This window comes from Cephus cinctus, unplaced genomic scaffold, assembly GCF_000341935.2.
Source record: "Cephus cinctus unplaced genomic scaffold, Ccin1 Ccin1_scaffold1101, whole genome shotgun sequence".
In the NCBI taxonomy this organism is placed as follows: Eukaryota; Metazoa; Arthropoda; class Insecta; order Hymenoptera; family Cephidae; genus Cephus; species Cephus cinctus.
In genome coordinates this window covers 87,322-105,041 of record NW_014333611.1, presented here as the reverse complement: position 1 = coordinate 105,041, position 17,720 = coordinate 87,322, and the positions used below count along the sequence as shown (strand labels likewise).

Genomic DNA, 17,720 nt, shown 5'->3' with positions numbered 1-17,720 from the left:
GTGTTCCGAATGAAAATTCAAATGAGAAAGTAATAAAGCCCTTGCTAGTAGTAGATAATTTTTTTTCATTCATATCCTATTGCCCGATTATACTTAACGTTTACCAAGTGACTGCCACGTGCGTTGCTAAAACTTATGATCAATTTAATCACGAGTAATCAATACCGATCGAACGACCAAACCTTGCGAACCTGATTCCCGTGGTTAGCGGAAGTACATAAGCGATGTTGTGGACGCAGCAAACCGAGTACATAAAGGTTCAGTAGCTGGGTGAACAATATCATCCCCTCGCTGATGAAAACGAAGCGATGCGACGGAAACCATGCGCAGAATTTAATAATCGACAAATTTCCACTACCCGTCTCTTACCGACCTAACCTCAACAACGGATTGTCAGGATTCACTCACCCTCCACCAAACGTTCGCTCTACCCTCGATACAAAGAAGCCCCTGTAAATATATAGGGGACGTACAGATATGCACTGTGTAAAACTCCAAAATAACCACCCCCTGGGTTCCAGCTTGAAGAGCCTGAAAGTGATCCTTTTGCTTGTTGTTCAAAATAAATAATTCATACGGTTACGGAAGTGTCAAGTAAAAAAAAAGAAATATGCCGAGTAGAGAAATGCTGTGAATTACTCTGACAAAAATTATTTAAATTATGTTGACCAGATATACCCGTGTAATCTGTGCCGCGCGGTTCTGATATGTAGAATATACTGTATACATAAAGGAAACTGTATGTAAAGGATACTGTATACATAAAGGAAACTCCTACTCGGGTGGCTACCAGTGATTTCACATAATGAAACTCAAATGTACCACAGCATTGAAATGAAATTCTCTGAATGGTTATTTTTCTGAAATCCCGATGTACCGCAAATGAAGTACTCTGTTGTATCGTGACATATCTCGACTGAGCAGTCGGTAGACGAATTTATTGTGCAAATAACTCATATAGAATTAAAGATACGGAAAAATCTGAGAATGATAATAGCACGGCAATGATTTTACTATAAATTCATACTGAGTAGTACATACCTTGAATTGGGAAGCTCTGATATGCCGTACAAGTAGAATGTAGGTGAAAGTTGTAATTCCAGTTCACGTCAACACACGGACACTTCTAGCTGGCATCACCTGAAATTTTATTAATTATTAAATGAGTATAAAACCATAATAAAGTATGAGAAGCAGTAGTAATATAAAAGAGTAGCGAAGAGGTTATAGGAAATTTTGAAAATAAAATTAAAATTATGGGCCAGTGCTAGGTCATACAACAGGCAGATATGTAGTGACTTACGTACTTGGCATTAATAATATGATTTCACTACTTTTTATTAGAGGAATTCACAGCACTCCTGTACTTGGCACAGATTTTTACACGTGTTTTTTTGGTGGATCGAATAATAACCAAAGTGACTGACAGATTAAAGAGAGTGAAATTTATTTCTTGTATTACTTTATCACGTCAAAGGTCTAAGCTCTCTTACTAATGGATAACACGAGAAGGAAAGATAATGGTCGACGAGAAAATGGCCGAGAATTTCTCAAGCCGGTGTGAATGTAAGGGCGAATGAGACAGACGATGTATAGATATAGCGTATACAGGAAAAGGATTTCGGCAGGAAGGGACGAAAGAGCCAGGGGCGGACAGAAGCTGAGAATTATGGTGTGCACAGGGTGTCAACGACAGGGGCACAGTAGCGGACTAAACAAGCCTCTAATTGCTGGATGTAGCCATCTGTAGCGACACGAAACACTCGAAGCCCGTGTTCGGAAATTCCTGAGAGAGATGTGCTTCTGCGGAAAGTGGATGCCGAGTATGCTTTAAGGATCCGATGTAACCTTATAAGGATATTTCTGCCCTTTGAAACGCACGCGAACAATGTTGACTCAATAGATTCGATATGCACGGGATATATGTCGAGTACTTACTTGGAATATTTTTGATGAACATTGGCCTTCAGAATCAAGCCGTAGAGACAGTTCGGACTGCAAGACTCCGAGGAATGGAATCAATTCACGATTATTGGCAAATTCCCATTGCTGTCAGACGCGACAATTCACCTTAAGTATGTCGTGCTAAACTTACTGGCATTCGAGACTCGACGCTGTCTAGCTAGTAACTACTAAGGTCGCGAGGGGCGCCACTCGCCAAGAAGTATTAGAGCTTTGGCCACGAGATGTCTTTTGTTTCAGGAACGTCGAATTTTACGAATTCTATCAAATACACAGTGTAAGTTCGATAAGATTTAATAGGACAAAAGCCAGCACCTGATGCCTGCTTGCGTTAAGGAGTGCAGCGATGCGGTGCTAGATTCCAGCATTATTTAACAATAAGTTCCAGACGGAACTTTATAGGTAGTATACTTATAAGTTAAAGGTAGTATAGTTATAGGTAGTAGAAAAAGTGTATTAATCCGTATGCGTGCGAGAGAGACACACTTAGAGCCCTGCTGTACCAATGAAACGTACGCTTTAGGAGCATTACAGGGAGCGTCAACGATATCCTGAAATGCGAAGAATTGCCGTGCACCGATCAGCCTGTATCGTCACTCGAGAGCATCGTTAACGAACCCTGTACGAGTTGTTATTGACAAACCTGTCGTAGGGGGGCATCACTTTTGCCAGGGAGTACTCGAGAGGGGGGGAGGGGGTACTCAGCGGTATACAAAGAATGTGTTATTGTTTCAGAGGTCAGTCTTTCGAGAGCCGACCTCTTGTAAGCCGCGTTTTGCCGGTCTTCCTTCCCCCTTCCCCTCTCTCCGCAAATACATCGCAGTTGTGATACATTCATCGATTCTTTGTCTCTTTCGTTCATCTACATTCTAAGGTAATACTTGATTATCTAATTCTATCTCTATCTCTCTCTCTCTCTCTTTCTTTGTGTTAAACATTTTCCCAATTTCTTCCGCTGGGCTATACCTTCTTCGTGATATCACTTTGGTATCGCAGTAAACTCCGCAGCAAATATGCTTCACATATGCTCATGTTGTTCAAAGTCTGTACTCATGTTTGTCAATGCTTTGTGTCCGCGACCAAAGTCTGTCGAAGGTCGGAAGCCGCTTCGCGGCCCTTTAAGCTCTTGCGTCACAGCAGTCCGCTGTTACTTCGGTATCTGTTAGCCGGGCCTCCGTTGTCCGTGGGGGTTGGGCCCGATAGCGTGTATTTCGCACCCTAGCCTGCTTAATCCGGTCCATCGCGCTTGTCCCCGGTCAAGTGTCATGTCTGTAACAACCATTCCCTATCAGTATCATCAAAATCATCTCTTTTAATCTCTTCAGGCCTTCAGCCCATTTCATGCCATCTCTTTCTATACTCTTAATCCTTTACCTTCATTTACGAAAAAAAAAGTGTGACGTAGTGAATTGATACGTTTGAATAAGTGCGTCGCGAAGACATTATCTAAAGTTCGCGGAAATTCGCGTATTGGTCTATTCGTAACAAGTGAAGAATTAGTGCGCAACCGGAAATACAGGAAGTGCAAAATAGTGGCCAAGGCTGGAATCGTCAAGTCGTCACCAGGATGGACCTCGAGTGTCGAAAGATGTACTGGACCAATGAACAATACAAATGGACAAGAAAAGGGCAGACGAGGATCCTGGGGTAATAAGTGATCTTTTTCTTTTTTCCTTTTTTTTTCTACTCACCATAAACATTTATGTAAGCGGCTATGCTGAAAGCCATAAATTTGCTATACTCAGCGGATACCGGAAGTATAGCATAGATCTAACTTATATTTGTGCGAGATTTTGGTGATGCATTCCGAAAGTGTTCCCATGCTGCGCGGTAGTGTCTGACTATATTTCCAGCTATTCTTGTTTCCGAGTGATCAACCGCAGATTTTGCTGTGTACTAAATAATTTTTCCTCGTCCACGCAAGCATAGCCTTCAGTATATCTCTACTGCGTTCCATCGTTTGTACCTTCACAGCTTTTTCATAAATTGAAGATAAGTGGGTAGCAGGTACAGTGTCTAGACATTGAGTACTAGAGAGAACTATCCCGGAACTGTTTGAAACACAATCTAAAAACAATCCTGAAAACCTGCTCCTCATGCATACAGTATGCTTGGTAGCAGAACTATTGTTAAAAACCTATCAGAAACTACAGAACTCCTTGACACCTTTTGAAAGAGCCTATTGTCGAAACATTTTTGTAGGCTTTTTAAATAGTTCTCAAGGAGTTCTATAGATAGACAGCAAGATATATGTATCCACTAGATGTCCCAGACTGTGAATCTCGTTTATTTCGATTTGGCAAAAGAGATCGTCGAGATTGCAGCAGCGCTAGTTTCATCGAGTGGCGCTAGAGGGAAAGGTAAAAGGGTCGCGTTTGTCGATGCGAAGGGATCGAAGGGCTCAAGATGAGATTAGGGGTTCGCTTTAAAGTGAAATCCACGGAATATCGAAAAATCTACGGTGGCTGCGGCTAAGGTCCAGCCGCAATGAGAATTGATGACCGGAGCCACTGAGAATTCTTTCTTTCTTTTCCCCCTTCTTTTTCTCTCCCTTCTTTCTTCCTTTGTAACAAAGAGACTGAGTGACTTTCTCCATTCTCTTGTTATCCATCATATCCACCATTCTTTCGCTTCCTTGCCCCCCTCTCCCACCCACGCCTCACTCTCACTCTTCCTCGTCCTCTCATCTCTGTGCTGACTCTCCAGATTCTCGGTACTCGTCGGAGGAATAATTTTGTCACCAGCACCAAGGAAAGTCCTACCGACCGGAAAGTCGAGCCTGCTAATTGCCTGTATTAATCATTGTCGGGCCAGTGTGCGCCTGACGGGCTACACCATCGCGCCCGTTTGTAGATTACCACTGACTAGACTGACTACTATTTAGGGACCACCTAGAGCAGGTCCTATAGGTATAAAGATCAATGAGATAACGAAGACGAGTGTGACTTTGTTACAAAGCTATATAGGACATGGTAAAATAAAATAAAACAATTATATCGATTTAATTAGATGAGCAATATACCTGGAGGGCAGATTAAAAATATTTCTGTCACTGCGAGTGACTTATGATTCTGTCATCTTGAAGTGCGGCTAATAATAAACGCTAGTTGATTCCATGACCGATGAATGTCACTTTTAGTATTTTCTTGCTTCTTTCTTTTCAATCTTTTTCATTGTGGCCACCCTGTGTGTACCGAGCACCAGACACCGCCTAACGTATCAAGGCTCCCTCGTGTTGTCACCTGAGAACTTTAATGGATGCGTCGTATCCCTGGGAGTGTCATCGAATTTGCGAGTGTCGGTTGCGTCCGCACCCCGTAGAGACCTGGGTATAATGAGCGGGTATATCTGTGCGGAATGGCCGCATTATACAGTATGCTTGGTAGCATTTGCATCGAATTACTGCCGTCGAGTAAGACGGCCCGAAGGGTCCCTAGCCAAGTTTCCCTCTGGAATTATCGGCAAACTGCATTACCGACCGCAGTTATGCTGAAGTATGTTTTTTCTCCGTAGATTCAGTGAGAGCGCTGAGTGTCTGCCAACTAGAAAAATGACGCGACGCAACGATCTAAGCAGCGTATTGCACGTGCGCGAGTGTCAGTGTAATGTTTATTATCGATAAATAACAATTGTTAAAACTAACCCGCGTAATTGAGCACCGTCGTCGTCTGTGTCGCTTGATCGACGCGATACAACGAGCGGATAGGAGTGCCACTAATTGCTCGACGGTTAATGAAACGTTCGTTTGTCGCCGATCGATAATTCACGGCTTTACTTGAAAACTCGAGCGACCAAGTCCTGTACCTGTCCATAGGGATAAAAGTCAGTCACTGTGCTCGGATACAGCTTTACCACCGTTAATTGGCTACTCCAAGCGATTCCTCGACACCTTTACTCCCTTAATGTTCATTACTTCTCGCTTCGTTTGCATTGTTTTTTTTTCTTTAACTTCTTTCTTCCTTCTTCACGGATACATTTCCTTATGCTCCCTCGGATTGTGACTTCATTATTATTCCGATTTACAACAATTACCATAATTGATTCTGCCACTCGGTAAGTACTCGCCTTATCGATTCGCATTACGATTCCACTTTGGCTTCGAATCCCAAACCGATTACCATCGAATCCACTCTCTAACCAATCTGACAGTCAGTGCCTCCGTTGATAATCGATCAATTTCCTTGGAAACTGGTTGGCGTTACTTAACGTCAATTATCCCTATTCGCTTCGCTCCCGTCGCGTTACTATACCATTCAGTAAACGCATAGAGTCCTATTAAACCGACTGGCCAATAATTTAACTGCGGTAAAGTCCTACGCTCGATGCATTAATTAAGTGACATTAATTGCGTCATTAGTTTCGACCGTCGGGCCACTCGCCACGTATCACTTCCCTTCGTTTACTTATTTAACATTAATTGCCTCCCGTTCGCTTCGCTCCTCCTAAAGCGATTCCCTGCCTCCTTTACGCTCGTCAACATCGACCGAAGAACTCCATGGGAATTTCAACGGCGAAAACTCCGGATTTACGAAGGCCGCGTCAATTGGGTAAGTTACGTACGAAGTTAGCGCAATTCGAGAGCGAATTTAATTACTTTAATCGATTCAAGTCAATCAACTTGTATTAATAGTCTCGCAGTGAGCCGCTGCTGCCTAACCTAAGCCTCCGACTTACCGACAATCAAGGGACGCGTAAAACTCACCAATTAGTCCCTTCGTGATACTCCGCGTTACGTCACAGAATTATCTATACCTTCTACGCTAGATTATTATCATTAATTAGCTACTGCTACAATCATCAATACCGTACGTATCGGTACGTATACCAAGTACCTATTAACTATACCAAGCTTTATGGACTTTCTATACTATACCCTACTGTATTATACTATATCATACACTAGTCGAGACAGTTTCGTTAGTCTACGGTGTTTACCGACGGTTTGGTTTCTCCTATACTTTGCCCATCCATTTATAGTATATCGTATCTCTATCCAGCTTAGTTATTCTCCGCATATACTCGGTTCGGCTAACTTCAACTCTACGATCGCATAAAACTCTCCGACGGACTTTCGATATCGCAATTGACATCGACGGTCACGATCTCTTTACGGTCGTTTCATTGTTACTGGACTCGTTTTCAAGATCGGTACTGACGACGCCCGTGTCGCTGATCAGGATATTGGAATGCGCCTTAATGTTTTTTTATTATGATACCCAACGCGTGGTAGGTAACAAAGTAATGGGTCGTCGAGTCAAAAATAAAACGTCCGTTAAATTTTTAACGATCTTTCGCCTCGAATCCACCGATACGCCTGTCGATTGATAATTACGACTTCGTCGGTGGTCATTAACTACGAGCATCGATGTTGATAACGTTGGACAGGTTTGTGAATGACTCAAGGACACATAGTCTTTCATGAAAAAATTCGATCGTACGGATTAGTTGAAATCGATCGAGCGTCAATAACCGCTGTAGGTGTTGGGCGGTGTTTATTAAATAAATCAAAGGGTTAGGTTAGGTTACGCTTTGGGTTTGGCTGTCGGCCGAACGCGTTTTATTGGTACGCAGTAAATAAGGGTCGGAACGGTTTTTGGGCGACGACCCAGCGACGTAGGGGTTGAAGAATGGAGAACTATACTAATGCCAGCCAATTTACCCCTATTAGGCTTGTTTTACTGGCTACGGACACGCTTCGAAAGCGGCATCCGCCATTTAGGTTAAGACTTTCTCTTTAAAGCGTCGTTAACGAGGGTGGCCGTTATTGAGTTAACCGAGATCAAATAATTCCCATTGACGTTACCTGTGTGCAACGCGGATTTTACATTGTTTACAAATATTTTCGTTAAATTCGCGCAATAATTTTTTTTTTTTATTTATAAACAATGATCAAGACGATACGCAAACGCCTGCCCGAGACATTGTCGTGACGTTTATTGCGCGATTGAATAACCTTTTTTTTTTTTTATTTATTTTTTTTTTTTTTCGTCCTACAGAAATCGTTACGCGCTAATCGTCATTGGACTCGTTAAAATGAGCGAAGATCGGACGAAGCCTGCCGACCACCAATGCTAATGAGTGTTACGGACTGGATTGCTTACACAGAGCCAAGGAATCGAGCGTACAAGCGTCACAGTCAAAATGCGCAGTAATGGAAACGGGATTATTAAATAATCACTGGGAGATCCGTGCTCGGTCCACTAATTATCCCCTACCACGTTACGTGCCACCCCCCGCGCTCGGATTCCAATGTGTTTTCCCCTCAAGTCGTGGCTATCCCCGCTCTTGCCTTCGCGTATCCCTACCGTGCTTCTCCGCGAGACCACGCCCATTACCCCCCACGCGTACCAACCACCACCTACCGCACGTTAAGCAAATTGAGCACACACACGAGTGAGCTCTCTCGCTCATATCGAGCGCGCTCGCTATCCGTGGAACTTCGTGTTCCCTGGCGTTTATGGACATCCCTGTTATTACTGTTATGATTATCATTATACAGAGCTATCAACTCGACATGAACTCCCGTAGGTGCTGCTATTCCGCGGGTACAATCCCTCAAGAAAGTTCGAACGGGACCTTTTAAACTCTTTATTTTTTTTTTTTGTTTTTTTTTTTTTTAATTTTTTTTTTTTTTTTTTTTTTTTTAAATTTTTTTTTTTTTTTTTTTTTTTTTAAATTTTTTTTTTTTTTTTTTTTTTTTTAAATTTTTTTTTTTTTTTTTTTTTTTTTAAATTTTTTTTTTTTTTTTTTTTTTTTTAAATTTTTTTTTTTTTTTTTTTTTTTTTCAATGTTTTCTTTTCTTCTCTTTTGTTGCCATCCTGACGTGCTTTCGTAATGCAACGGTGCATGAAAATTGAACTGTATCGTGATCCTGAGATTATCGTACGGCTAGGGATGTTGGATATAGGATATTGTTGATCTAGGGACATTTTCTTTAAAATGTCACCGTGGACGATGACGAGGCGAGGAAATCATGACTAAGAGGGACAATAAGTATTCCCATCAAGAGGAGGACCTCCTCCTCCCTCGAGAGTGCCGAAGGGCACGTGAAGGCTGGGAGGTTAACGATCCGGGAAATTCCCCAGTGGGCTCGTCGCGACGGATGACGAACGATAAATGGTAATAAACGGCAAATACCGGCGTTCTCAGCAAATAGGTTTTGATAATAAATCGTTGGCGTGTAAGCGACTGTGGCGTTTCCCCGTGGGGTAGGGGGTGTCGCGTAGAAGGGGTTGAAAGGGCGGTATGAGCGTAGGGGAAGCGGGAGAGGGGAAAGGTAGGGGAAGTTGACGAGAACGGCGCGTGGGGGGGGGATGGGGAGGTGGGAAGCACGGACACGTTGGAGATAGAAGCAAGGTAGGGGAAGGTCGGGTGGTATCCCTGTCCGGGGCGTGGGGAGTTGTACTACCCCCCCCCCTCCCCAGGTTGACCCTCCCCATGCTGGTACCCGGAGGACGAGTGGGGGTAAAGCGCGCCGGCTGTTAATACGACTCTCCCCACTACTCGTCGCTTGGCTACTCCCACTCCCGCGTCCACCACCTCCCACCCAGGGCCCTAAATCTTGCGACAATCAGTCAGTAATCGGGCGTCAACGGGCGCGCGCGCTACATCCTTGTGTGCTGCGTATCGGCATCGCGACGACCGGCTCTCCCACCACCGCGCAGCCTCTGCCGCCGGGGTGCTGCCACGACACGTGCTTTCTATTTCGCCGCCACCTTAGTTCGCTCGCGTGCACGTGAACTAGGTACGCACGTGGTGTCTTACCCGCCACCGTGGTCCTCCGCCATAGGGGATGTTTTGTGCAGTGATGTCTAGGGAATATCCCTATATCGATTAATCGTCAGGGGGATAATCGACGGGTGACAGTGACGCTTGGGAAAGTACGCAAAGCGGGAAATTTGAAAATTTGACGTAAATGCGTTGAACGGTGACATTATAATTTTTGCTTATTTTTATTCTCTCTCCTTATTTTTTTATCTTCGCTTCGCGCTTCCTTCTTGCCTTTCGCTCGCTCTTTCCCTCGCCTTCGCCCGACCCTTCTCGCGCGATTGTTCCGACGGAGGGTCTCGTCCGCGTTAGTCCGCGTTACGTTTCGATGATCGGAACTCGAAAAGTGTTGTGCTCGGTGTGATGCCGCGGACGAGTGACTGATCGAGTGTCGAGGAATGCAGTGCCGTGAACATCGCGTGGCAATAATACGACCGAGGCGCGGCTAATTAACGCGTTTTAATTACACCCGGGCAATTAGCCAGGACGGAACGTTAGATGGGGTCGGCCCGGCGCTGACGCTTAAAGTGCACCACTCGTCCTCTCCTGCGGCGATGTTGGAATTCCGCGGCATCGCCGCAACAAGGTGCTGCAGTCCTTCGTAAATTCGAACTGCCAATCGATAACCTGAATGATCCTCGTCCTGGGACTAATTACGGGAGGCTGCTTCGATTTATCCCGGAGACTTTGGATACCTTGTCCACACGTGACCCAGTCGAATGATTTCGCTACGTGATCGGATTCAGTGTAAATAATCGACGAGACGTTTGAGACAACTGATCGTCTGAGCTACCTCGAAATCAGCCAATGAGGAAGGTCGGAATCTCATCGGGAAATAGTAAATTGGCCAGTGACGTTGATAATTGATGATGTGCAAGATGAAGCGGGTCCGTCGGAAATGAGGCACCAGGTACCGCAGCGGGTACCACCCTGGTACCAGTCGACCTAAAGAAATACACAAGAGACTAAGGACGAGCGGAACCCGATAAAAGGGCTGTTATTGAAAGTGAAGAACCTGGTGAACCGGTACCAGGAGATGACGGACACGGAGAGCATGCAGCAGCAGCAGCAGCAGCAGCCGAGCGAGAATGGTCCTGGAGAACGTCGGTTGGAATCCTCGATACCTGGGGACAACAACAACGAGACCAAGAGCGTCCCGACGCCAGAGCCAATTGATACCGGGATCCGTAACCTCGCCGCCCATTCACCGACCGTCAGGGTGAACTCCTGGCACGACCACGTATACGCTACCCCGCCTCGGGTACCGACCCCGCACAGGATCAGCGACATCCTCGGCTGGGGAAGATCCATCACCCCCGGTACCAATCAGCTGAACAACAACAGCATATCCACGAAGCTGGTAGCCCCGACCCCCAGGAGGCTCACCAGCCCCCTCATCAGGGCTCCACTGGCGCTCTACTCACCCTTACCGGCTCATTCGCCGTCCTTACAAGGGTGCGTCACCTCACCACCTTGTACACCTAGTCCAGCTCCTCCGCTGAGGTCACCCTCGTCGAGCCTCTCGTCCCCCAAGATTAACTCCGGCGACAACTTCAGGCACGACAACTTCCACGAGAGGCACCACTCCCCGGAGACCTCGATCACCACTGTCGAGGATGACGATGATCGACCCCTTAACCTCACCACGACCCGATCGAGGAGTCCACCCAGTTCACCGGGTTCGTCCATACTGAGTGGACACTCGGTATACGCGAGGACGACCCCGACCGCCTTCAGGGAACCGCAGATCGATCATCATCATCTCATTGGGGCTCATCATCACCAGGGACACAATGCCCATCACGTGCCGCATCAACCCTATCTACATAACGGGAGACACCCGGCCGACGTGAACTCACCACCCAGTGGAAAGTCCAGGGCAGCCAAGGGTGAGCGAACGCCATTTAACTCTGTATCGTTTTGCTGCTGGGCTACTCCGTGTCGTTGCTCCTTTTTCTTCCCTTACTCCGTCCCTGGAGTCGGGGTCCCGGGGGAGTGCCGGAGGGTGCCGGGTCTCCTGGACACGTGTGGACTCCCTCTGGAACCTGGGGGGGATCTCGAATTTCATTGCCGCCTCCGTGAACGGGCACTACCAGCGATAAATCATATCAACCCCCGGCGAACACGTGGAGGGAATACTCAAGGAGTCTAAGGGCTTTTTCTTTTTTTTTTCCCCCCTTAATTTCATAATTAGGAATTATTGTATTTTCACGTAAAAATTTCTTCACGGCTCGCTTAATCGCCGATATGATATTCGAGGATAATTTTCCTCGTGAACTTCCACCGGGATGAACATTCATTAAATTTCCATATTTGATGTTTCCAAAAACGAAAAGCCTCAAATTGGCTTGCGGCACGATTTCCCAAAAGTTTCGTTTTCTCGGTGAATACCGAAAACAGAAGAAAAAATTTCAGACTATTTTTTTCATAACTCTAAAAGCGATGAACACCTTCCCGGAAGTGTCTCCGTGAAGAGATAAAGTAAAAAGTAAATTTAAAAATCTTTATTGGGATGTATCTCAGGGCCGTGTCATAAGTCGTGCCCCTCGCCTCCCCATTGAAAATACTAAGGGTGAAGCCACGTGTGCGATTTAAGGGATGGGAAACGTGAGAACCTTTGCGGATAGCTAGGGTCGAGGCAGCTAACCAGCCCGGTAGGTGAGTGCTCGCGGAGTGAGAATTTGAGGGTAAAAAAGCATTGCAGGAGCGGCGCGCGAGGGTGGGTTCAGGAGGGCAACAAGGAGGGAATCGCAGGGAGGTCGGCTGAAGCCACAGGTTCATAAACTATGCGCTGGATGGGGTGCCCGTTGGCAAAAGGGGTTGGCTTCACTCGATGGAAAGGTGGGTTCGGGGTGAAAACTGCCTCTTAACACCCCGACTCTAACCCACCCCTATATCTTCTCTGCTCGTTTGCAGTTTCCCTCCTACCCTCTTCTTTCAACCTACCAGCAACATTCCTCTTCCCGCTCTGCTCTGCTACACGACCACCCTCGCTTTTACTCGTGCCCGTTTCCCCCCCCCCTGGAGGGAAACTGGTGCAACTCTGCCCGATCCACCCCCTCTCCATACGTATCCGCTACCCTACAACCCCACAGCAAATTGCGGTTTTATTTATTCAAGCCGAATATCCAGCGCGCCTTGCTGCTACCTCATGGAAGGAATTCTTTCAAATGCAATGTATTTGGATTACTGCCTCGTGTAATTACGTTGTCGCCATTTCCTCTTTTTACTTTTCCATTTGACTCCACCCCCCCCCCTCTCCCCCTCGAATAAACCTAGAAAGAGAAAAAAAAACTGTGAGACATAAAATACGAGTTGCATGACATTCCGAGTAACCCGAGAGTTCGGCTAGGTTTATATGTAGCAGTCCGAGACTCGGGGTTAGAGCACATTCCAAATTCGCCTTTCGTAAGGCCACCTGGCGTGCGACAGAAACGGGTCGGGCCCCTCTCTGATAAATTATTAATTTATGTTAAGACGCAAGTGGAAACCCCATCGGTCGCGGGCAGCTTCTTCTCGCATTACCTGCGCCGTTTATTCGTCTCGCGAGGTCCGAACCAGTCGCAGGTGTCGCCGGGTTGAGTTTTGAGCGCGACCCCACGAGAGTCACGCGAACTAATCGCATGACACGATATACCAGGGAGATAGGTTTATCGACGGTAGGAATCGTCGGTCGGCTCGAATGAAAATTCGTGCATTCAAAATCTCCCGCCATTCGATGCGCGATCCTTGCGCGCAACGTCGTTCGTCGCTGCGGACGTTCTGGAGAAACAGTAAAATGATTGGTAAAGATATCCGAGGGAGCATAAATACCTTTTCGTAAAGTATCCTCTCATCCCCGTGGCTCGCTTTAAAAAATTCGTCTCAACTCGACTGCGCACCAAAAAGGAGAAAATTTCACTCGAAACGAACCGCACGGGGGGGCGCCATTGTATTCCTCGAATGGCGTAGGCGTTGCCGAACAATGCGTAATTCCATTCAATCCCACTTTTGAGAAGTTTCATCAGCGCCACCGTCACTTACATATTTATGAGAGGCTGCAGCGGAATTACTGGTTTCCAGGATAGGTGGCCCCACGAGTAGGAGGAGGGATGGTTTAACGCGATAGGAATACACGCGCGACACGAGACAACCACTGCTTGCGCGGAACACCGAAATTCACGTGATAGCACCGGATATTGTATTCACCCTCGGCAAAAATTCAATCGTTCGGGAATGTAAATTTTTCAATGAAAAAAACACACGGACCACTTCATCCCTCTTCTCGCGCAGGATATTTTGGTAGCTCGGTCAAAGGGTTCACTGTACTGGCAGATCAATCCCGTATCACTAAAGTGTACCGTGAAGTAGAGTATCCTGGTCAGCTTGTTAGTCGCGATACCAGTAGTGGTGCTATCAGTGACGCTGCCCTGGGCACATTGAAAGGCAGACCCATTTCAAGGGTCTGGATCTCAAGGGAGATAGGGCGTGAAAGGAATTAGCGTAAACAGACACCAACGAGCGCGCTTGGCTCCGGCATCCGAAACCTGGCTAATGTACTGTTCCTGTTGCACGAAACCCACGTTAAAATTCACCAGCACTGCCACCCTGCCATTTCCACCGTTCCGCAATCCCGTAGCGTGCTGTACACGAACTTCCTATTCCTTGTGCATCGGGAATCCACCATCCTCTGTCCTACTTCATTCCATTCTGCCATGCTGCTGGAGTGCCCGCCCCTCTCTGTCCCTCTCGTGCACGCGTGTTTCGTCTCGCTCTCGCCACCAGGCTACATCGATCAGATCACGCCGTGTTTAACGTGCAGCACCAATTTGCGTACGGATTTTCCATGCTTACGACTGCGTGCTTGACCCACTGATGCCAACTTTAGTAGAATCGAAAGAAAAAGAGCAAAGAAGCGTTATTTCAGTTCAATTCAGTTCAATTCAGACAGACCGTTTGCGTTGGTAACTTTCCGCTGTCGAAATTGAAGCAACGTAAAGTTTGAACGGAGTAGTACCAACGTCTGCCGACTGTTGGCGCTGCAGTAGAGGCAGCACTTCTCGCCTCGTCAGACCGTTGCGACGCCGTGTTCTTCTTGCTTTATAATATTTCTTCTCTCGGCTCTCGTTCAATTGGCAACAGTTTCGATTATTACCGGGAAAATTGCCTCTCGATTAAACAAAGCTCCGTGCACACACCCACGCGTCGTAGCCAAACGAAGTGTACGTGTCGCTGTAATAACGCACGGGCCCGGTAATGCGTTAAAGTGGGAGCGACATTAGCCTCTAATAACTGGCAATGCCGGCGTTCTTTATCGGTCGTTAACAGATCGTTAAGTCGCGATAGGGAGATCGATTCGTTCGCGATAAATCGGCCTCGTTAACGAGGCACGTACAAGACTGTGATTGGTCGAACGATCGTACACCGCTCGATTGTTTCCGTTAGCATAACGTAACCTAATCAAAGTGAATTTCTACGGCGAGTGACATGCATCCATTAAACAAGCTGGAACGGACGACTAATTTGGTATGTACTATATTCTTTTATATCAGCTGAAATTGGTCTGTAGCCTTCGTGCCTGTCGCTGCGTACAATTAATAGTATATCCCGTATTTTCATTAGTAAAAACCATCGTCTTCGCTCTCTCACGTGGTACAATCTTGCCGATAATTTCCAGACTTACGTACGAAGCCCACTAGAGTTACACTTCATGGACTCTATACCCCATTCGACTTTACTCTTGACTTCCCACTTGTAAGGATCGCTTATGCATTTACATAATTGGCTAACTTCTTAGCGCTGGCTCGCAACCGTGAACGTGTCGCTACGTACTGCTTTAGTTAACACAGCCTCTGGAATTGCAGTTGGAATTGCCCGCCCAGGGGAAAACGTAGGAACGTTGCAGGTGTGCGTGTAACAGGCCGCCTTGGAAAGGGATGCAATAGCGCCGACGTAGCGAAACTTCTTAACGAGTTGTTCCTGGAACGCTGTATCGTCATACGAATAATTAAATAGAGTGCCAGGACTTGGGTCGGCCAAGTTGCGATTGCAATTGCGAATCCCAACCACGTATAACGTTGACGAAACAATGACGCAAAACTGTTGAGAGGAATCTTTTTTATTTTTTATTCCCTACGTCAGTTAGATTATCTTCGTCTCGGCGATTAACGTGCCCCGCAGTCTTATGTTCCCGTGTGCTCTCTCCCTATGAAATTCATACTCGCTTCGCTTTGTCTCGTCCTCGGGTAACAGTCGTCGAACATAACCTAACATCCTTTTCCAAGTGAATCGAACGTACACCGTTCACGGATGACTTTCGAATTCCTGATGCAATATAATACAATTAGTTGTGGTTTCTACGCTGCCACTTTCTCCACTCGTGTCAGGACCTTCGGGTAAACCCACGAGAATTTCGTTTCGCAAGGGTTAACCTCCCGAAAAATCTACTTGAACTCATATCCCACGTTCAAACGGCAGGATGTATTTTTGATTGTCAATCGATCGCGGGTCAACGCACGTTGCGCAGAGTAAAAGCCATTCTTGACGATCGACCACGCGTAAAAGTGAAATGTCGGCCACGTGATATTTCTTTCGTTTCAAAGGACGTCACGTGTCGTGTTTTTCCTTGTCGACCGGGATATCGCTTGCCGGATAAATAAAATGGACGGATAGAAGGGAGATGGAAAAAAAAGAGAGAAAAATAAATTCGACGCAATAGTGCGTCGCGGGCACGTGCGCATGCGCAAGGCACGCGTCGACCGAAAGTTCGTTATTTTTTTTTTCAAATTAGGATCAGGTGCCAGTCAGTCGGGCACGTTTTCAACGGGACTGGAAAGTCGCGCCTGACGTATCTTGCTATTTAAATATTTTTCGTCGTTGCACGTCCGATAGGTCGACCCATCGGGCTTATGCTAACGATCCTCGGTGACCGATGCGAACGGCCGGTCGCGATTTAATCAACATTGTTTTTCACGATTACCGATAATTCTGTAACGCCTCGCGCAATAATGGAGAAATAGTGAAATCGTTTATTCGATTGCCCCTCGCGATTTAATTTCACGTCAACTATTTTTCCATCTCCGCGTTATAAACCTGATTTACGCCGCCTAATGTACAATAATAGACTTTATTACATTGTCGCAAATGTTTACCCGTTCGAAATTATCGTGCTCGGCCAACTTTCCGAAAGTCGCGATTTTAATTGGCCCATCCTCCACGCAAAGACGCTCTCGCACGTGTATACGTGACGCGCACGTACGTCGCGACGACTCGTATCCTCGGTATCGCATCGTGTAACATTCCCGTCGTCGGCTCAGAAGTCGGAAGCGATGAATCAGTTTACTCGGCGACAAGTCGCCACATTAGAACCGTCCAAAAGCGCCAACGTACGAGCGCTGAGCGACATCAAAGTACCGGGGAATTTAATAAAAATCTGCGAATCCAAGATGGCGCTGAGCTTGCCCGTTAAAGCTGGGCCAAAGACCAAAAAACCTGGCCCGGCCCCCAACCCAAGCGCGATAACGTACTTCGCTCCTAACATTTAACGCGAAAGGCAGTTGGCAGGACTGCCGAGCCCGGAAAAACATTCGTAACTCGCTAATTTATCGAAATGGAAAATCTTTCGGTTTTTTTTTTTATTTTTTGTTTTTTTTTTTTTTTTTTGAAATTTCAATATTCCAGAAGGGTCGTTTCTCGACGGCGTCCATAAGATGAAAATCTGTCGGAGATTCGACCTGCACCCCCCCTCCTACCCACACGTGTACACCCAAGGCATGGCGGCCTTAACTGTCTGCTGCGGTATCGGTTTGAAACATTTTAGGCGAGAAGCATCCCCTATATAGTATATTGATCGGCTTCCGACGGTCTCGTCCACCACCACTTCAACCCTATCGAGTATCCCTCCGTTAACGTGCACAGGACTGGAGGTGATACACCAGCCAATTAACACCCCTAAACACGCCACCGCAGCTTCTGGGTAGCTTCGTCAGGGAAACTGGGTGGCAATGGGCTAA

The 17,720-nt window shown here is 46.5% G+C and overlaps 1 protein-coding gene across 1 annotated transcript in view; it reads left to right on the top strand.

Moving 5' to 3' along the window:
- Positions 1–9,550: 9,550 nt before the first annotated feature.
- Positions 9,551–17,720, top strand: part of LOC107272055 (homeobox protein unc-4 homolog) — a 94,793-nt gene continuing 86,623 nt past the window's right edge. Inside the window, exon 1 of the mRNA XM_015748775.2 lies at positions 9,551–11,618. Within this exon, the coding sequence (XP_015604261.1) occupies positions 10,766–11,618 (853 nt within the window). The 5' untranslated portion in view covers positions 9,551–10,765. The remainder of the gene's footprint in view (positions 11,619–17,720) is intronic.